The sequence below is a fragment of the Hyaena hyaena genome, unplaced genomic scaffold (assembly GCF_003009895.1).
Source record: "Hyaena hyaena isolate Hyena2069 unplaced genomic scaffold, ASM300989v1 scaffold_113, whole genome shotgun sequence".
Classification (NCBI taxonomy): domain Eukaryota; kingdom Metazoa; phylum Chordata; class Mammalia; order Carnivora; family Hyaenidae; genus Hyaena; species Hyaena hyaena.
In genome coordinates, this window is record NW_024080745.1 from 3,668,932 (window position 1) to 3,685,150 (window position 16,219).

Sequence of the window (16,219 nt, forward strand, 5' to 3'; positions counted from 1 at the left end):
TCCCTGATGATGAGTGATGTTGAGCATCTTTTCTAACATATGCATTTTCTTTCATAAAGTGCATGGTTGCCCTTTTATGTCTGTTTTCAGGAAGAACTCCACTCTCATGTCATTTTTGCATTTCTTTTGTAGATAACTTAATCTGGTCACTTAGTTTTTTGGTCATAGTCCAAACATATCAGATTGCTGTCTTTGAGCCATATTCTTTGCTGAAATTGTCCCTTGAGTCCACTTCCATATAGTTCATATATGAAAAATGCTTATTTTCTCCTGAATCTATTTATCTTTGCACCTTCTATTGTCTGCGGCAGGAGGGTGACCATCCATAAGAGTGTGGAGTCTAGGTTATGCTTTGCCACTCAGTTTTACTACCTAGGGTCAGTCACTTACCTTCATCTGGGACTACTGTTCCTCTCATCTCTAAAACTGATTGACTCACTGAAATAGTGCTCTAAGATGGAGAGCCACACCCCTTGGTTGGAAGGTGAGTCACCAGAATTTCCCTGGGGTCTGATGTGGGAATCAAATTTATCACAATGAGCTTGGCATCTCAGTCAAGAGGTTGACTATGAATATAAACAAATACCAAATGAATGGGAGTAGGGGGGAGCATTTGAATGTATCAGAGGGAGGAGGGAGGAATCCAGAGGCCCTACCTTGCTTTAACCAGAATTTGTGGCTTGCTTTCAAGTCCTGACTAGAATGGTGTATGTGAGTGGATCAGTCCTAGAGTAAAATAGACTACTTTCAATCATGATGCTCTCCTCTGTATCTCTGAGTTTGTCTTGTTCTTCAACTTAGAAAATGTTTCCTCAGCTTTAGGGAAGGTATTTTTAAATATGTTTCAGTTCTGTTGTTCTGTATATGAGAGAATATCATCAAATGGAAGATAAACCAATATCTGTTTGGATAAACTGGCAAACAGATTAGTTCAGAACACTTGAAAAGTTGAGAAATAGAAGAAACATATAAAGTTTTCTTTTTTGTTTTCCAGTATGCTAACTGGCACTTAAAAAAAGAGCTATATTCTGTGTTCTAACAAATCCCATTGACTAAATCTGCCAGTTTGTTGTCATGACAACCTTCACTTGGCACTAATTAGAAGTTAACTAGGACACTTGAAGAGATCGATTCTGGTCTGGAATTGGACAGAATTTTATAACCTCTATAGTCTATTATATTTATTTCTATCAGAGTATAGATTTTTGGTGGGTTATTAAGTAGAAGGTACCAGAAAATGTGCCTTTGGTTGATACAGGGGCATAATGAATCTTATTCTCTTTCTTATTCCTTTCCCTTTTTTACCCCTCCCCCCAAAGCCTGTGGTCTGAAGTAAGCTAAGAAATTCAGAACACACATTAATTTAAGATGTATCAAGAGGGCTACAGAACAGGTGTTCTAATCACTTCTGGCTTGAAAACCACATACGTCCTTCTAAAATGAACAAAGCTGGCTCAGGATGACTGAATTATTTTAACCTGTCATTCATAGCTTTAGAGGTATCTTCAGAGCTTACCAGGGACTTTAAAGCATATGGAAGATGCCAACCATCCTAATTTTAAGAGAAAAAAACATCTTATTTGGAATGAGAGCATACTGGTATGAAAAGCCTAAAATATGTTTACCAGTTCACCTAAGGTTAGTTCAGCAAACATTTATGGGATCCCTGGATTGTACAAGACAATTAAAATTAGTGTACAGTCAACATACCCCAAATATCAAAGTACTATGAAAACAAAGAACAAAATAAAATTGAACATTAGCATCAATTAACAAATTCTTTTTGAGGAACTGTTATGTGCAAAATGTTTTCCAGGCTTGGGGAGGAGATAAGGACACACAGAAATCGGTACAATTAGGTCTTTGCCATGGAGGAGCTTAATCATTGTATGAGTATGGCCGTAGGTACCCAGGTGTCATTCATAATGAGCCCAACCATTGAGGGGTCCTCTTCTAGCTAAATGTGTCATTCCAAGAAACATCAATCTGCTGTTCAAAACCATTGAAAATAACCTAAATCTTTATGGAGTCTCTCATAAGGACATCCAAGAGGGAATTCTCTTATAACACAAGGCAAAACTTCTTTTAAATCTTCTTTTTCGCAACTGTCACATTCTTTAGTATCTCTCTGACATCCACAAGCAAGCTTCCAACAAAATACCCCAAAATACCCTGTACTCTTACTCTATTATTTTGAAAGTTATCTGTTTATATGTCTCTTGCTCTCTCTTTTCTGTGAATTCCTTTGCTGAGGGGTCTTGTTAATCATCTTATCTCTGATATTTAGTCCAGTACTTGACACATAATGCCTCTCCAGTGCTTGCTTAGGAAGCTTCTAGTTGAAGACCTGTGAAGGGCAGGTCTCATAGCAGACTGAGGATACAATAAGAGAAGAAACATGAAGTCATGGAACTGAATGTTATGCTCAAGGGACGATGAGATGCTTGCTGTGATGGGAGAACAGGGTGAATGTAGTGGAAGGTGGGGCTGAAGAGGTGGGTGGAATTAAGTGCTCCCTCCTCTCTGATTCACCACATGGTGATGTAAGAGTCTGTCTCTTCTATTCTTTCCACTAGACCATCCATTGGCTCCTTAAGGGCTCTCTTTCTGTCTTGTTCATTACCACTTCATGACACTTAGGATGCATACGGTAGGTGTTGAGTGACTAAATGGTGAGTGAACTTTGTTCTGTAGGCAAGGGCCATCAAAAGGCAGGGCTGGGTGTGAGGGGCAGGAGAGGGAGTGGGCAGCACCTGGAAGGGCATCTCATGATCCACCTGTGATTGGCTGACATAAACTGGTGGCATGTGAAGGAGAGATGAGGGAAGCAAGAATTTGGAGGACGGAAAACAGTTTAGGAAGTTTTTTTTCCATATAGTAGGTGAAAGATGAGGATTACAACTAAGTCAAAGAGTTGGCATGGTTATTTCTGAAGTAACTCAGAAAACCATTCTCTATAGAATCAACGGATGCTCCTTTTTAAGGGAGGAATGGCAAAGATTGAACAAGGGTCACTCTGTACCTTCCCAGCCCCCTGCCAACCACATGCACCACGCCTCTGGCCGCTGTCTGCCTGGGCTGATGAGCTCAAGACTTCACTTGTGGTAGCAAGGTCACATGAGGTCGCCCACAGCCTGATGTCCAATCAGCAAGTTCTGGTGTGTGTATGTGGTTTTCTACAAATAATGCCAAAGAAATAGGGTGTTGTTGAGGTGAAATTTCTATTGACAAATGTTGAGACAGGTAGTGGAAGGCATTTATTTATCAGGTAACATTGCTGTCTTCATCTGTTGTGTGAAATGATTAATGACGTTACAAGGTCTCATTTTGCTCATAGTTCTTGATGAAATCATGACAGTAACCCATCATGGCTGTTATTGAAACCTTTCCTATAGGAAGGGAACATACTTTAACCAGTCCTGAGAACTCAATTAAAAATATAGATATATAAGAGGAGTTTAAGTGTGGACAGAAAGCCTGGGAGTTTCCTCACGGGAAAGATGTATTCCCTGATCAATGCTGGTTTCCTACTTGCCCTGCATCCCTTTTGGTCCCATTGAAGAAGGCCCACTTCTAGCCATGATCACTTCCTGTCCAAACAGTTTGAGTAATCTTCGAGCTAATTTCTCTTTCTCTTGTCTCTTTCTCAGTCCAGTTCACCTATGAACTATAGCCAGAAATATCTTTTTAGAGCAATTGGGTCATTATTTCCTTAGTCCAATGTCCCTCAGTTTCCTATACAATAAAATTCAAATTCCTTACTTTTTTTTTTTTAATGTTTTATTTATTTCTGAGAGAGACAGCATGAACAGGGGAGGGTCAGAGAGAGAGGGAGACACAGAATCAGAAGGAGGCTCCAGGCTCTGAGCTGTCAGCACAGAGCCCGACGCGGGGCTCGAACCCACAAACCGTGAGATCATGACCTGAGCTGAAGTCGGACACTTAACCGACTGAGCCACCCAGGCACCCCTCAAATTCCTTACTTTTTCATGTCCTATTATAAGTTCACCTCTCCAGCTTTATTTCTTATCACTCTTGCTACCATGCTTCCTATACACACCCATATCAGATGTTTACATTCCTTGAATATCCACTGTTCCCTTACATGCCTTCCTTCATCTAGAATGACTTTGTCCCCATTCTCTGTGAAATCCTATTACTCATTCAAGGCTCAGTTCTCGTGACCTTCCCTCTAGGAAGTCTTCCCTCTTCCTTATAATTCCTGTCTCCTTCACCCCTAGGCTCCTATAACCTATTCCTATCCATGTTCTGACCACATTCTACTTGGTGTTTATTTAGATGTGTATGAATCTATTCTTCTCATCTACTGTACACTTTGTATGGATAGGATCTGTTTTTTCATCTTTGTGTTCCACAGCATCTTGGATATATTTTTTAATATATAGCTTTGGAACTCTGGAATTTGATCTTTTCTATGTTTGTGCATTTATTAAAACTTAATGTAATATGACTTAGGGCTGTGAATTCAATTGTGCGCTTCTTTATTTTAAGGTTTTAATCATCACTGGTCAGTCATAATTTAAAAATTAATGTGGGGTGCCTGGCTGGCTCAGTCAGTTAAGTGTCTGTCTTCAGCTCAGGTCATGATCTCATGGTCCATGGGTCTGAGCCCTTCACCGGGCTCTGTGCTGACAGCTCAGAGTCTGGAGCCTGCTTCAGATTCTGTGTCTCTGTCTCTCTCTGCCCCTTCCCTGCCTATGCTCTCTCTCTCAAAAAATAAATAAACATTAAAAAATTGTTTTAAAAATAACAATTAATGGAATTTTATCATTTTCATATTTCTGAATGCTGGTACATATAGGTATTAAAGCTCCCATAAAAGTGAATTGTTGCTGTATGCAGGCAGCATCACAAGATAGGCATAGTTTATCTCTGATGATCTTGTAAAGAAGGGCTACTTACACTAGCTCAAGTAAAGTAGGTGTGGTGGGAGCAAAATGTGGGAGGGTTTGGTAAGTAAGCTCATACATAAGGACTCGAAACCAACACAAAGGGCCTCATGGAAAATGGAACTGGTGAGTCAGGAGCCAAGCCTGTGCTTACTTACAGGGGGGTGTGAGTTCTCACTCATCCCTGTCCCCTTCTTTCGTCTTTTCTTTTTTCTTTTTTTCTTGCTCTTACTCATCTTATATCTAGCCCCATGACTGCCTTTTCCAAGTTTGTATCAGGACCTTCAGCTCATATAGTCACTACTAACTATAGCCGTCTTCTCTTACCCTTCCTTATATGAAATGCTAGAGAATCCAATTGATTCATCACTGCCTATGGGTAGATCAGATGCCTCACACATAACCATGGCTGTGTCCATGCAGTAGGGGCTCTGGCAGTGCCATCAACAATGACAATGTATGATTTTCACTCTTGCTTCCTTTTCGTTTACTTTTTCCATTTTTTTTCTCAATTCTCAGCTATTCTTCTCTGCTTAAAAATCCCTTTCTGGGGTCTGAATTTCTTCATCCTAGCATTCTCTTCTCAGAAGAGTGATTTTCCAAAACCTTAATTTGGTGGGAATTACCGTACTTGATGTTCTTCTGTAATATGTGAATTTTAACAATGAAATAATGTGTTGTTCATAATTAAATCTTATCTGTTGTGACCTTCCTGTGTCTTTTTAAATAACCTTAATTATTTAAGGAATTGTGAACTTTGAGTCTCTCTAAATTTTCTCCTGGGGAATTAGTGTTAGGTGATGATGTAAGAAAAGACAAATAGAATAAATAGTTTATAACTAAACTCTCCAGTAGTTTACCAGTAAGTTCAACCTCACTATATTGTCTTCTTATTTCTAGAACATGATTATTGAATGTTGCTCTGAGATAGTAAGTCTATTTTTGACTGATAGAGATACAACACCGTTGTCTGAGGTACGTATCTTTTGTAAAAATTTATCTGATTCTTTCGCAAGTATTATTGTTGCTATGGAAACAGAAATACAGAAAACAGCTATTATGAAAGTATCAAGAGCCTAACCCTCCTTAATTAATGTGAACAAGTGATAAACATGAGTTTATAATAGCATGTTATTTTGGTTAAAAATATTCTTTGTTAAAAAATCAAGTACAGAGAATTATGAAGAGGATAATTTTATTCAGAGACCAACTATGGGCATTCTGGAGAATATCTCAAGTGTTTTCCATGTATGGAGAAACTTTAGAATTTTTACATCAATGGGATTATACTGTACATGCATTTGTAGCATTTTTTATTTAACAGTAATGTTATGGAGATATTTTTTATGTGAAAAGCCTACTTTGTCATGTTTAATGCCTGCATAATAGTTTCTTTTGTGTATTTGTTGTCAGGATCTATGTGTACAACTAGATTTTTATTCATGGATCTTGAAGTTGATAGATTCTAGCATATGCATATTTTACCCTTCTGTAATATCTCCTCAGTGTTACTTCTTTAGGAGTAGGATTTTGGAGTAAAAAGTGTATATAGTTTTTTTTAATTATAGTAAGATATAGATAATATAAAATTTACACTTCTAACCATTTCTAAGTATACCCTTCAGTGGCATTAAGTACATTCATAATGCTATGCAGCCATTTCTACCATCTAGAATTATTGACCATTGCAGACACATTGTACCCATTAAATAATAACTCCCCATTCTCTCTCCCCCCAGCTCCTGATAATCTCTATTCTACTTTCTACTTCTAGTCTACTATTTGCCTATTCTAGATACCTGATGTAAATGGAATCATACAATATTGCTCCTTTGTGACTGGCTTATTCCTTTTAGCACAGTGTTTTCAAAGTTCATCCTTGTTGGAGCATGTATCAGTATTTCATCCCTTTTTAAGGCTGAATAATGTTCCATTTTGTGGGTTTTACCACATTTGTGTATCCATTGTTTTGTGGATGGATGGTCATTTGAGTTGTTTCTATCTTTTGGCTGCTATAAATAATGCTGCTATAAACATGGGTGTGCAAGAATCTGTTTGAGGCCCTGCTTTTAATTCTTCTAGATATATACTCTCTCCAATCAGCAGTAGTTGAGAGGGCCAGTTTACAACACATTCATTTATGCATGCTCTCTTCATCCTTCCTCCCCTCCTTCTTCCCCTTTCCCTTCTTCTTTCTCGTCTTCCTCCTTCTCTTTCTCTAACCATTCTAGGTATGATAAGTTAAAAAGAGACATTTTCAATTATTTTATATTTATTAATAATATGGTCAAATGTAGTTTATATGTTTGTTGGCAGTCAGCGTTTCTCCTTTTGTGAAATAGTACTCATTCATTTAGTCAATCAAAAAATATTCAGAGTGAACTATGTGTCAGGAACCCCATTCTAGGTCCTGGAGAGCCAGCTGAGAACAAGCAGCAAGGACTTCACTCTCTTGGAGCTGCCATTTTTGTGGAGGGAAAGAGTAAATAATAGTAATACATCAATAAACAGGGTAATTTCAGATTTGCTAAGAGAGAAAGAAAGAGTGATATGTTAGAGTAGGGTCAGCAAACTACAGCCTGTGAGCTATTTCTGGCCCACTGACTGTTTCATAAGTAAAGTTTTACTAGAACACAGCATGCTCATTTGCTTATTTGTGACCTACAGCTGCTATGAGCTACAGCAGCAGAGTTGGGTGGTTTTGACAGAGACCATATGGCACACAAAGCCTGAATTATTTATTTTCTGGCCCTCTACAGAAAAAAAGTTTGCTAACCCCTGTGATAGAAAGTAACCAGGAATGGGTGACAGGTTAGGTAGGGTTGTCTGGGAAGACCTCTCTTAGGAGATGACATTTGGAGTAAGACCTGAAATATTACACTGTGTTCCTCCCACTAGATCATTAGCTTCTTGGAGCAGGAGCAGTACTATCTTAATTTTTGAATACTTACAGGGCCCAGTACATATTGCTTGGTTACTCTTTCTTGAATTGAATTAAATTCCCTTAAGTTTTATGTATCTGAAATTTAACATTTGCCTTAATTTTTTTTCACTTGGGCATTAATGTCCTTTTTCCCATTTTTTAAATGGGAATCTAATTTTGTATTTCAGAAATACATAGATTTGCCAATGGAGACATTGTAATAAAAATCAAGTTTAATCTAATTTTGTACAAACTGTGGTTGAAAAGAGGTCACAGAAAAAGGAGCTGTCCTTTAAGACACATGATTTATAGCATTAATGGGCCTTGGCATCTGACAGACCAGGGTTGGAATCCTAGCCTTGAGTGTTATTAGTTGTGTGACCCTAGTCAAGTTATTTAACCTCTCCAAGCCTCAGTGTTCTTACACTTGAAGTGGGGGTAATAATGCCAACCCTTCACAGCCGTGAGGACTAAAGGAAATCGTATATGTTCAGTATCCGGAATAGAGTCTCACAGAAATAAGTGCTTAGTCATTGTTAGCTACTTAGGTGTCATCATTTTCATCCCTACCATAGTCCTGCTTTCCATATGTGAGTCACCTAATTTCAAACAGATGTTTAGGATGCAAATTTGGTTTTGAAATATTGATAGAAAGGGAGAGGAACAGTGTTAAAGATAGAGAAAGATGGGGCGCCTGGCTGGCTCAGTCCATGGAGTGTGCACCTCTTGATCTTGGGGTTGTAATTTTGAACTCCACATTGTATGTAGCGATTACTTAAGAAAAATCTTAAAGAGAGAGACAGAGAGAGAGAGAAAGAACCAGGAACCATTTTCTTTGTCTGGGATGTAAATCACCATTGAATCCTAGAAGCATTAGGTCAGTGTGCAGGATCCTGACTTGAGATCCTGACAGTGAAAGGGTCCACCAGTCCAAGGGGGTCCCCAGTTGAACCCCATGCTAATACCTCCACTGAAAGCAAGCCTTACCTAGTAGTGCTTGGGGAGGTGGGGCATGGGAATGTCTGAGCTTGTTCCTGAAACCAAATTGTTAGACAAACAAAATTGCATGCCTTAGTGAAGCCATTTTTGTCACTGAGATGAGATCTTCCTGTGCAGTTTGGTTCCTTACTGAACACACCTATTACAATCGCCTTTGCCTGTACTTCATCTTCCCAATTAAAATAAATATTGCCACACACAGCCTATGACAGAAACACTGAGAATAGCAAGAAGATGGAGAAAGGAAACGAATGCTCCATGCCAACTTTCTTAGTGAGTAATCACAGGATATAAATGATCATTAGGTTTCATTTCTGGTGTACCAACAACAAAGCAATCCTTCCCTTGCCTACGTAGGTTAAAATTATTGCAGTTTCCAAGTTGTCAGGTAAGACTCAAACATGATGCTACAAATACGCTCTTTGTTCTGGCTGTTGCCAACCAAGGGGAGGACTAAGTCATTGTATACAACTGTCTGCTCATCAGTAATTATTGAGTTCCAAGTGCCCACATAGCATTCGCGTAGATACTTCTGTTGTGGCCAAAGCAGCGTAGGTTAAAGTTCCTGCGTTTGGCTAAATCAAATATTTTCCTATTGGTTCACATGATACAAATAAATTTACTGTGTGTGTGTGTGTGTGTGTGTGTGTGTGTTTATACAGAGCTGACCAAAGTCATGCAGAATCAGTGTGGAAGGAAATTCCTAGGAGTAGCTCCTGGTTTGAAGGTGGAAAAGGTGATCCTAAGCCAAGAGATAAGACACATTATATGAGAAGATTGCAAACTGGTTTTTCTTGGCTGCATGAATTTGATAGGATTTCTTTTAGTTCAGGATTCCTACCTGGACCTAGCATCGTGCCTAACAGATAATAAGATAGTCATCATTAAAATGCAAATGCTACTACTAGCAATAATTTTTATCGAGCACATGGCATGTGCAGTCACTGTTCAGTGTTTTACATACAGCATGTCGTTGACTATTACAAGAACTCTGTGAAGTTGGTTACTATTATTATCCCTGCATTAGAAATGAAGAAATTAAGCAGCATGTTCAGGATCTTGTACCTTGTAAGTGGAGGAGGCAGGAGTCGAATACAGTTCTGCTTAAATCCAGGAACTGCATGTTTTGCCAAACTATACGCAGCGAATGTTTCAACAGAATGGGGAGCAGATGCTACAGGGAATTGAGGAGTGAGATGTGAGAGAGTGAAAGTTGCACCTGTAGATGGATCTTCAGGAAAGTTTGGGTGAGAAGTCTGGAGGGGTAGGAGATGGGCTGCAATGAGGGGAAAGAGCTAGCAGGGGTGGAGGCTGCTTTTCTAGAAGAGAAAAGGACACATGCAGGAGGCAGGCAGAGCCTTCGGGGAGAGGGTGGGAACAGAAAGACGTTGACAGCACAAGCCAGAGAACTGACTGGGGACAATAGGTAAGACTTCTTTCTCTAGGTCTTGGGGTGGCAGATTAAAGGTGGGAAGGAATGTGAGTGAGTGTGTAAGAAAAGGGTAGGAAAAGCTGGGACAGTTCACACCCCAAGGTTTTCACACTCTCTGTGAAGTGGAGGCAAGTTTACCTCTGGTAGGGTGGGCATGAGGGCTGAGGGTGTGGTCTCCAAGGGAAGGATGAAGGTCTCAAGCATTCAGTCATTGGGTGTGATGAGTGAGGAAGCTGCCCAAGGACAAGTAAGAGGATTGAAGGCCACACGGAGATTTAGAAGCCTTAAATGTGTTAGGGAACCAGGCATCTTTGTGGGTTTTTCCCAGCCGTCCTTGCCTTCCTGGATATAGAGTGGAAAATGCCAGCAGAGGTCAATGCAAAAAGAGAGTGCTAGTGGGGCAACTGACCCCATGCCAGAGGCTTGGTGGATTGCAGCAGCCACAAATTTACCTCATAACAGATCCCCAATCTCCTCCCTCCTACTCTGAGAAAGCACCAGGATGGCCTGGTGTCTGCCATTGTTTCTCAATGTTCCCCAGCTGTACAGAAAATAGTTTAATTATTCAATATGTTTTCTTAAAAATAACTTGAATTTAAGTATTAAAAAAATCCTTTATGACAGTTAAATTCTAATGACTTCCACTGCATTATTTATGTATATCATGTGCCTTCCTTTTCACATGATTGAATTTAGTGTATGCGCGGTCTCTTATTTCTGATTAAAATGATCATTTTTCAGTGTTTATGTTTAGATATTGACATCAACCTCATGCTGGTCACTAAAATGATTATTATCTTTAAGCAGGTTTGGGTAAGAAGTATAGAGAGGGCAGAAGGACAGGTAGAAGGAGACACAGAGTTAGATAAATTAACCTATCTTAGTTTAGTCATTAGCATCTTTCATTTTGTGTCTGATGGTATTCTATCATGTGACCACCTGGACCCTATCCAGGATCCACCTGGATGATCGTTCCACAACACTAGCTAGCACCTTATCCTTTCCTGGGTTATCATGTAAAAATAAGAAATAACACATGTAATCTGTTAACCTAAGTCAGACTGCCTTCTTGTTATCATTGTCTCTCAAGCCCATGGTTTCAATCTCTGTACTTAGTCTTTACCAAAATAAGTTCTAATGATGTGCTTCCATATTTGTCTCCCCTATTAGAGCAGACTGGGTTTTATATAATAAAACTGGATCACATTACATTTTTATTCTCACTGCCTTGCCCAACGCTGGCTCCCAAGAAGGTGTTCATTAAATGCTTGTTACGTCAATGAATGCTCTTGATACATCTTCCAGAGATCTCCGTGGGTTGCAGTCTGGATGTTATCAGTGACTTTGAGTTCATCAACTCCATGCATTTGAGTAGTAAACATTTGTCAAGTGCTTTTCTGTGCCAGCAATTGGGCTAGACATTGGGATGCAGAAGTAAAAACCAAGGTGTCTGCCTTCAGCTTAGTGGGGAAAACGGACAAATACAGAAGTAATTACAGTACATGGTAAAACAGAGGCCTGGGGCCCAGGCACCCCTCCTCAGTAATAATACCAGTTAATATTCTGGTATTATCCTGGCATAATTCTGAAGGTGAGAAATTCCCTGTGGTACCTTTTAAGAAGGGTTCAATAGTTCCCAATAAGAAATCAAGTTTGTAGACACTCCTGTGGCCCATGGTTAGGAGTTTTAATTACTTTTGGAAAATGATCAGAAGGCAGTAGAGAATCCTTAGGTAGATATAAACATGATCAAGGGTGCCTGTGAGAAAGCCTTTTCCTCTGATTAGGAAGACCTTTGAAAGAAGGGACAGTAAACCCAAGTCCTAGTTTTGGCAGCAGGCTCAGTGGTAAGGGTATGATTTATGGCTTTGTTCATGGGGGTGGAAAGAACAGAACAAGTCCCCAAATCCCTGGATACAAAAATAAAGACAGAAGTTTAAAAAAAAAAAAAAAAAGGTAGCTCAGTTACAAGCTGCAGCTAAGTAGAGTACGTGGCACCATGCTGGCCCCACTGGAGCAATCAAAAGTGAGAAAGACGAAGTCCTTACCCCAAAGAGGTTGAGAGTCTAGAAAGGAGGAATAGGTCTAATGCTTAATGAAGAAGACGGTTGGGTTTTAAAATGGATGATTGTTTTGCATACAAATGGGGAGGGGAGGGAAGAGGAAGCAGAGCTTAAAAGGTCTGCCCAAAGTCACCACAGCTGTTAACAGTCCCAGCCAAGACAGGCAGACTCCAGAGCCTGTGATGGAACCATTATCGTGACACTGAAGCCTAAAGTGTCCCACTTTTTCAGTTTGGGTGCTCTTGGCCATTGAGAGGAGGGGCTGGATTGAGGGAGTTAGAGGCAGCATTTGGGAAGTGGTGCACATGGTGGTTAGTGCACAGGCTTGTGAGCCCAACTGCCTGGTTCCAAATCCCAGCCCAGCTCTGATATTTACTAGTTGTGTAAACTTCGGCAGGTGGTTTAACCTCAAGGCTTCAGTTTCCCTATTTGTAAAATGAGAATAAAAATAGTACTTACCTCATAGGTTTGTTGTGTGGACCCAATGAGTGAATCCATGTAAACTCCTAGAACAGTGCCTGGCACCATCCAAAACAAAACATTATTATCATCATCTAAGAGCTATCTGAGTTCACTTGGAGTTAGACCCCTGTAAGTAGAGGAGCAGCTATAGTAGAAAAACAACATGCCTGAGATAAAGCCTCTGAGAACATTCCCCAAAGAGAGGCTGCGATAATTCCAGTGCTAGGAATAGGTCACTTTTAACCACATGTATTTCCCATTTTCATCTGTTCCAGTTACTAATGTTATATAGCAAAGCACCCCAAACTTAGTGGTATAAAATGACCACCATTTCACCAAAATGCCGGTCATATATTTGGAAAGGACCTAGCGGACAACTGGTCTCTGCTCCTTGATACCTGGGGCATTAGCTGGATAGACCTGAAGGTTAGGATGATTCAACTTCTGAGGGCTGGGATCCCTGAAGGCTCAAAGGCGAGTTTGGTTTGGTGCTTGATACTGGCTGTTGGCTAGGGGCTGGGAAGGCAGATTGGGCTGCCGACCAGAACGTGACACGTGACCTCTTTGTGCCCGGTTGGGCCTCGACACAGTGTAGTGTCTGGGTTTCAAGAATGAGCCTTCCAAGAGAACCAGGCAGAAGCTCTATCACTGTTAATGCCCTAGCTTTTAAAGTGACATAATGGCTTTTCCCTGCTGGTCCCAAATCCACCCAGATCCAAGGCTGAACACAGATTCCACCTCCTGATGGGAGGAGTGTCCATATCAAATTATAAGAAGGGCATGTGGGTCGGGAGCTATTATTGCAACCATTTTGGGAAAATGCAATGTGCCACAACATCCAATAAATCTCTCCCAATTCCTAGGCTTCTTCCTACTCCGAGCAGAGGCCGCTCCAGGCAGCTTGCTTAGGCAATTTTTAAAATTAGTGAGCAACTCTCCCCAAAGATGCTCGGTAACTGTCCTGAAGTTGCTGAGTGTGCTTATACCAACGGGGTAGAAGCTAAACTAGGAGCGTTCTCAAAACAGCCTTTGAAAAGACCTAGGAGGTTTTTCTAGGTAGTAGGTGAGGTTGTATAGTCCCAATTCATGTGGGACAGCCTCTACTTCCCTTATTTTTTAGGCTGTTAAATCCTAGAGGACGATGCTAAGCTATTTAATTTCCTTCTGCTAAGTTTGTTACATTACTGTGGCCTCTTGGTTTCTTTTTAGCAGAACTTTCCAAATGGTGGCAGTAACAATACTGTCTTTAACAAGTACTCACTTACAGCATTGGGCTTAAGGTTTCACATATTCTATGGTAGGTGTTTACTAAGTATTTAAAACTTAATTTTACTAATATTATAACTTCTTTGGTTAAGTTGAGAGTTGCAGATTTTCTTTTCTTTTACTTTTCCTTTTTTTTTTTTTTTGTACCCGCCAAAAGCTGTCTGAATAGATTTTATGGGCATCTAGAATTACATCTTTCTTCTGTGAGACATTATCATTCTGTCCTCAAGTGAAGAGTCTCCTTTGTGTTTAAGTTCATGAGACATCCACTTAATATTCTTATATTCTTTTGAAGACAATGCCGGATGACATCAGTTCCACACTGCTTTTAAAACACAGCCCTGACTTTGATTCCATCCTCTCACTGTTCACTTCTAGCTGTCAAATTTGGCTAAGGGAAAAAGAAAGCCCTTAAGAAAAGGCCAGGCTATTAATGTGCTCTTCAAAATGCTAAGAAAAGGCTAAGCTGTTTATAGCGTTTTCAAAATGCTCATCTCTCAGAGATTTGCCAGCAATAGTGTCAAGGTGAAATATGCTCTCACTCATCATGGAACCAAGAGCCTTTGTGCTATCTGTGCTCAAAGTGCTAGTGCTACTCTTGTTAGACGTGCAATTTGCTGGTATAATGATACTTGGATCTAATTTAAACCAGAATATAATCATGAACCTGGTATTGTGTATTTACCATCAAAGTGGCAAGAAGCATGTGGACCGCTGCATCAAGCAAGCCTGGCTTCATTCAGGATAGAAGAGTAGGTCAGAACCAAAGAGATGGCTTCCTGAGGTTTAGTCATCACTCTGGAGAGCTTTGGAGGAGTGGAAGGCGGGGGTCTCATTAGCAAATCTGTATATTTCTTTCCAATTTGCTGAAAACTGAGTTAAACATTTAGTTTCATTTACTTCATTCATTTTGCTAAATGGTTTTGTCTTGATTAACAAACTGTGCCCTTAACAATGTGATTATTGTTTCACGTCAGGAGGATTTTGACTTTTGCCTCATATAGCTGAATCAATTGGCAAGCTTCGGAAATTCTCGGCACAAGTGTTCTTTATATTACAATAAACCCACAAAGAAGTAAGAGGTGTAAGTGTACCCGTTTTCCTTGTTGATACTTTGGACACTAGCCATTCGAGATTTTTGCTCTCATTCTGCCTACATCTCAGGCAGCTAATGCCCTGAACGTTCTTTTCTCAACCACCTGTGAGAACACAGTAGGGTAGGAAGAGCGACCCCTTGTGGACAAGTCATCAATCCTTAAAGACCTGAGGTGGATAGAGTCAGCTGAAGGTCTCAGAAGCAGTGTATCTTAATGAACAAAAACATGATTTAATTTTTGGTTCCACCGTCTACTGATTGTATGACTGTGAGAAAGTTACTTTACATCTCTGTGCTTCAGTTCCTTGTCTGTACATTCTCCTCACGGAGAATTACGTTAGAAAAAGCACACAACACATTTTGTAGAGTGTCAGTGTAATGTCATTGGTAACCATTCAATACACTGTGGTCATCTTTATCTTTTCCAGCCTTAAATAATGTGAAATGAGGCTTGGTTTACTTGACCGTTAGAAACTTCCTTCATTAGTAGCTTTCGGCCTACTTAAATATTTGCTCATTTTCAAAAGAGTAATTGGGCATTTAATAAATGTATTATTAATATTATGTTTCCATCCTTTTTAATTAAACTTTTTGTGTTGAGATAATTATAGATTCACTTGCAATTATATTAAATAATATAGAGAGATCCTGTGTAGCCTTTAGCCAGCTTTTTCCCAGTGGTACAATCTTGCAAAACTGTAGTGCAATATCACCACCAGGATGCTGACACTAATATCAGTATACAGAACAATTTTGTCACTTCAAGGACCCCTCTTGTTGTCCTTTTATAGATACCTCACTTCCTACCCCCATCACTATCCCTTATTTCTGACAATTACTAATCTGGTCTCCATTTCTATAATCTTGTCATTTTAATAATGTTATATAAAAGGAACCATACAGTATGGAACCTTTGGGGGGGTGTCACTTTTTCACTCAGTATAATCCCCCAGAGAGCTATTAAACTATACTTTTGATGAACTTAATGAACATTGGCACATTTTATTTTAGCCTCTGAATTGTCATTAGTCAACACTGCCTGATGCGGTACCCAGTACACAGCATGTA

The 16,219-nt window shown here is 39.8% G+C and overlaps 1 protein-coding gene across 1 annotated transcript in view; it reads left to right on the forward strand.

Annotated features, from left to right (window-relative positions):
- CFAP54 (cilia and flagella associated protein 54) overlaps positions 1-16,219 on the forward strand; it is a 287,452-nt gene that overhangs the window by 260,740 nt on the left and 10,493 nt on the right. Inside the window, exon 67 of the mRNA XM_039236623.1 lies at positions 5,811-5,885. Coding sequence (XP_039092554.1) covers positions 5,811-5,885 — 75 coding nt within the window. The remainder of the gene's footprint in view (positions 1-5,810; positions 5,886-16,219) is intronic.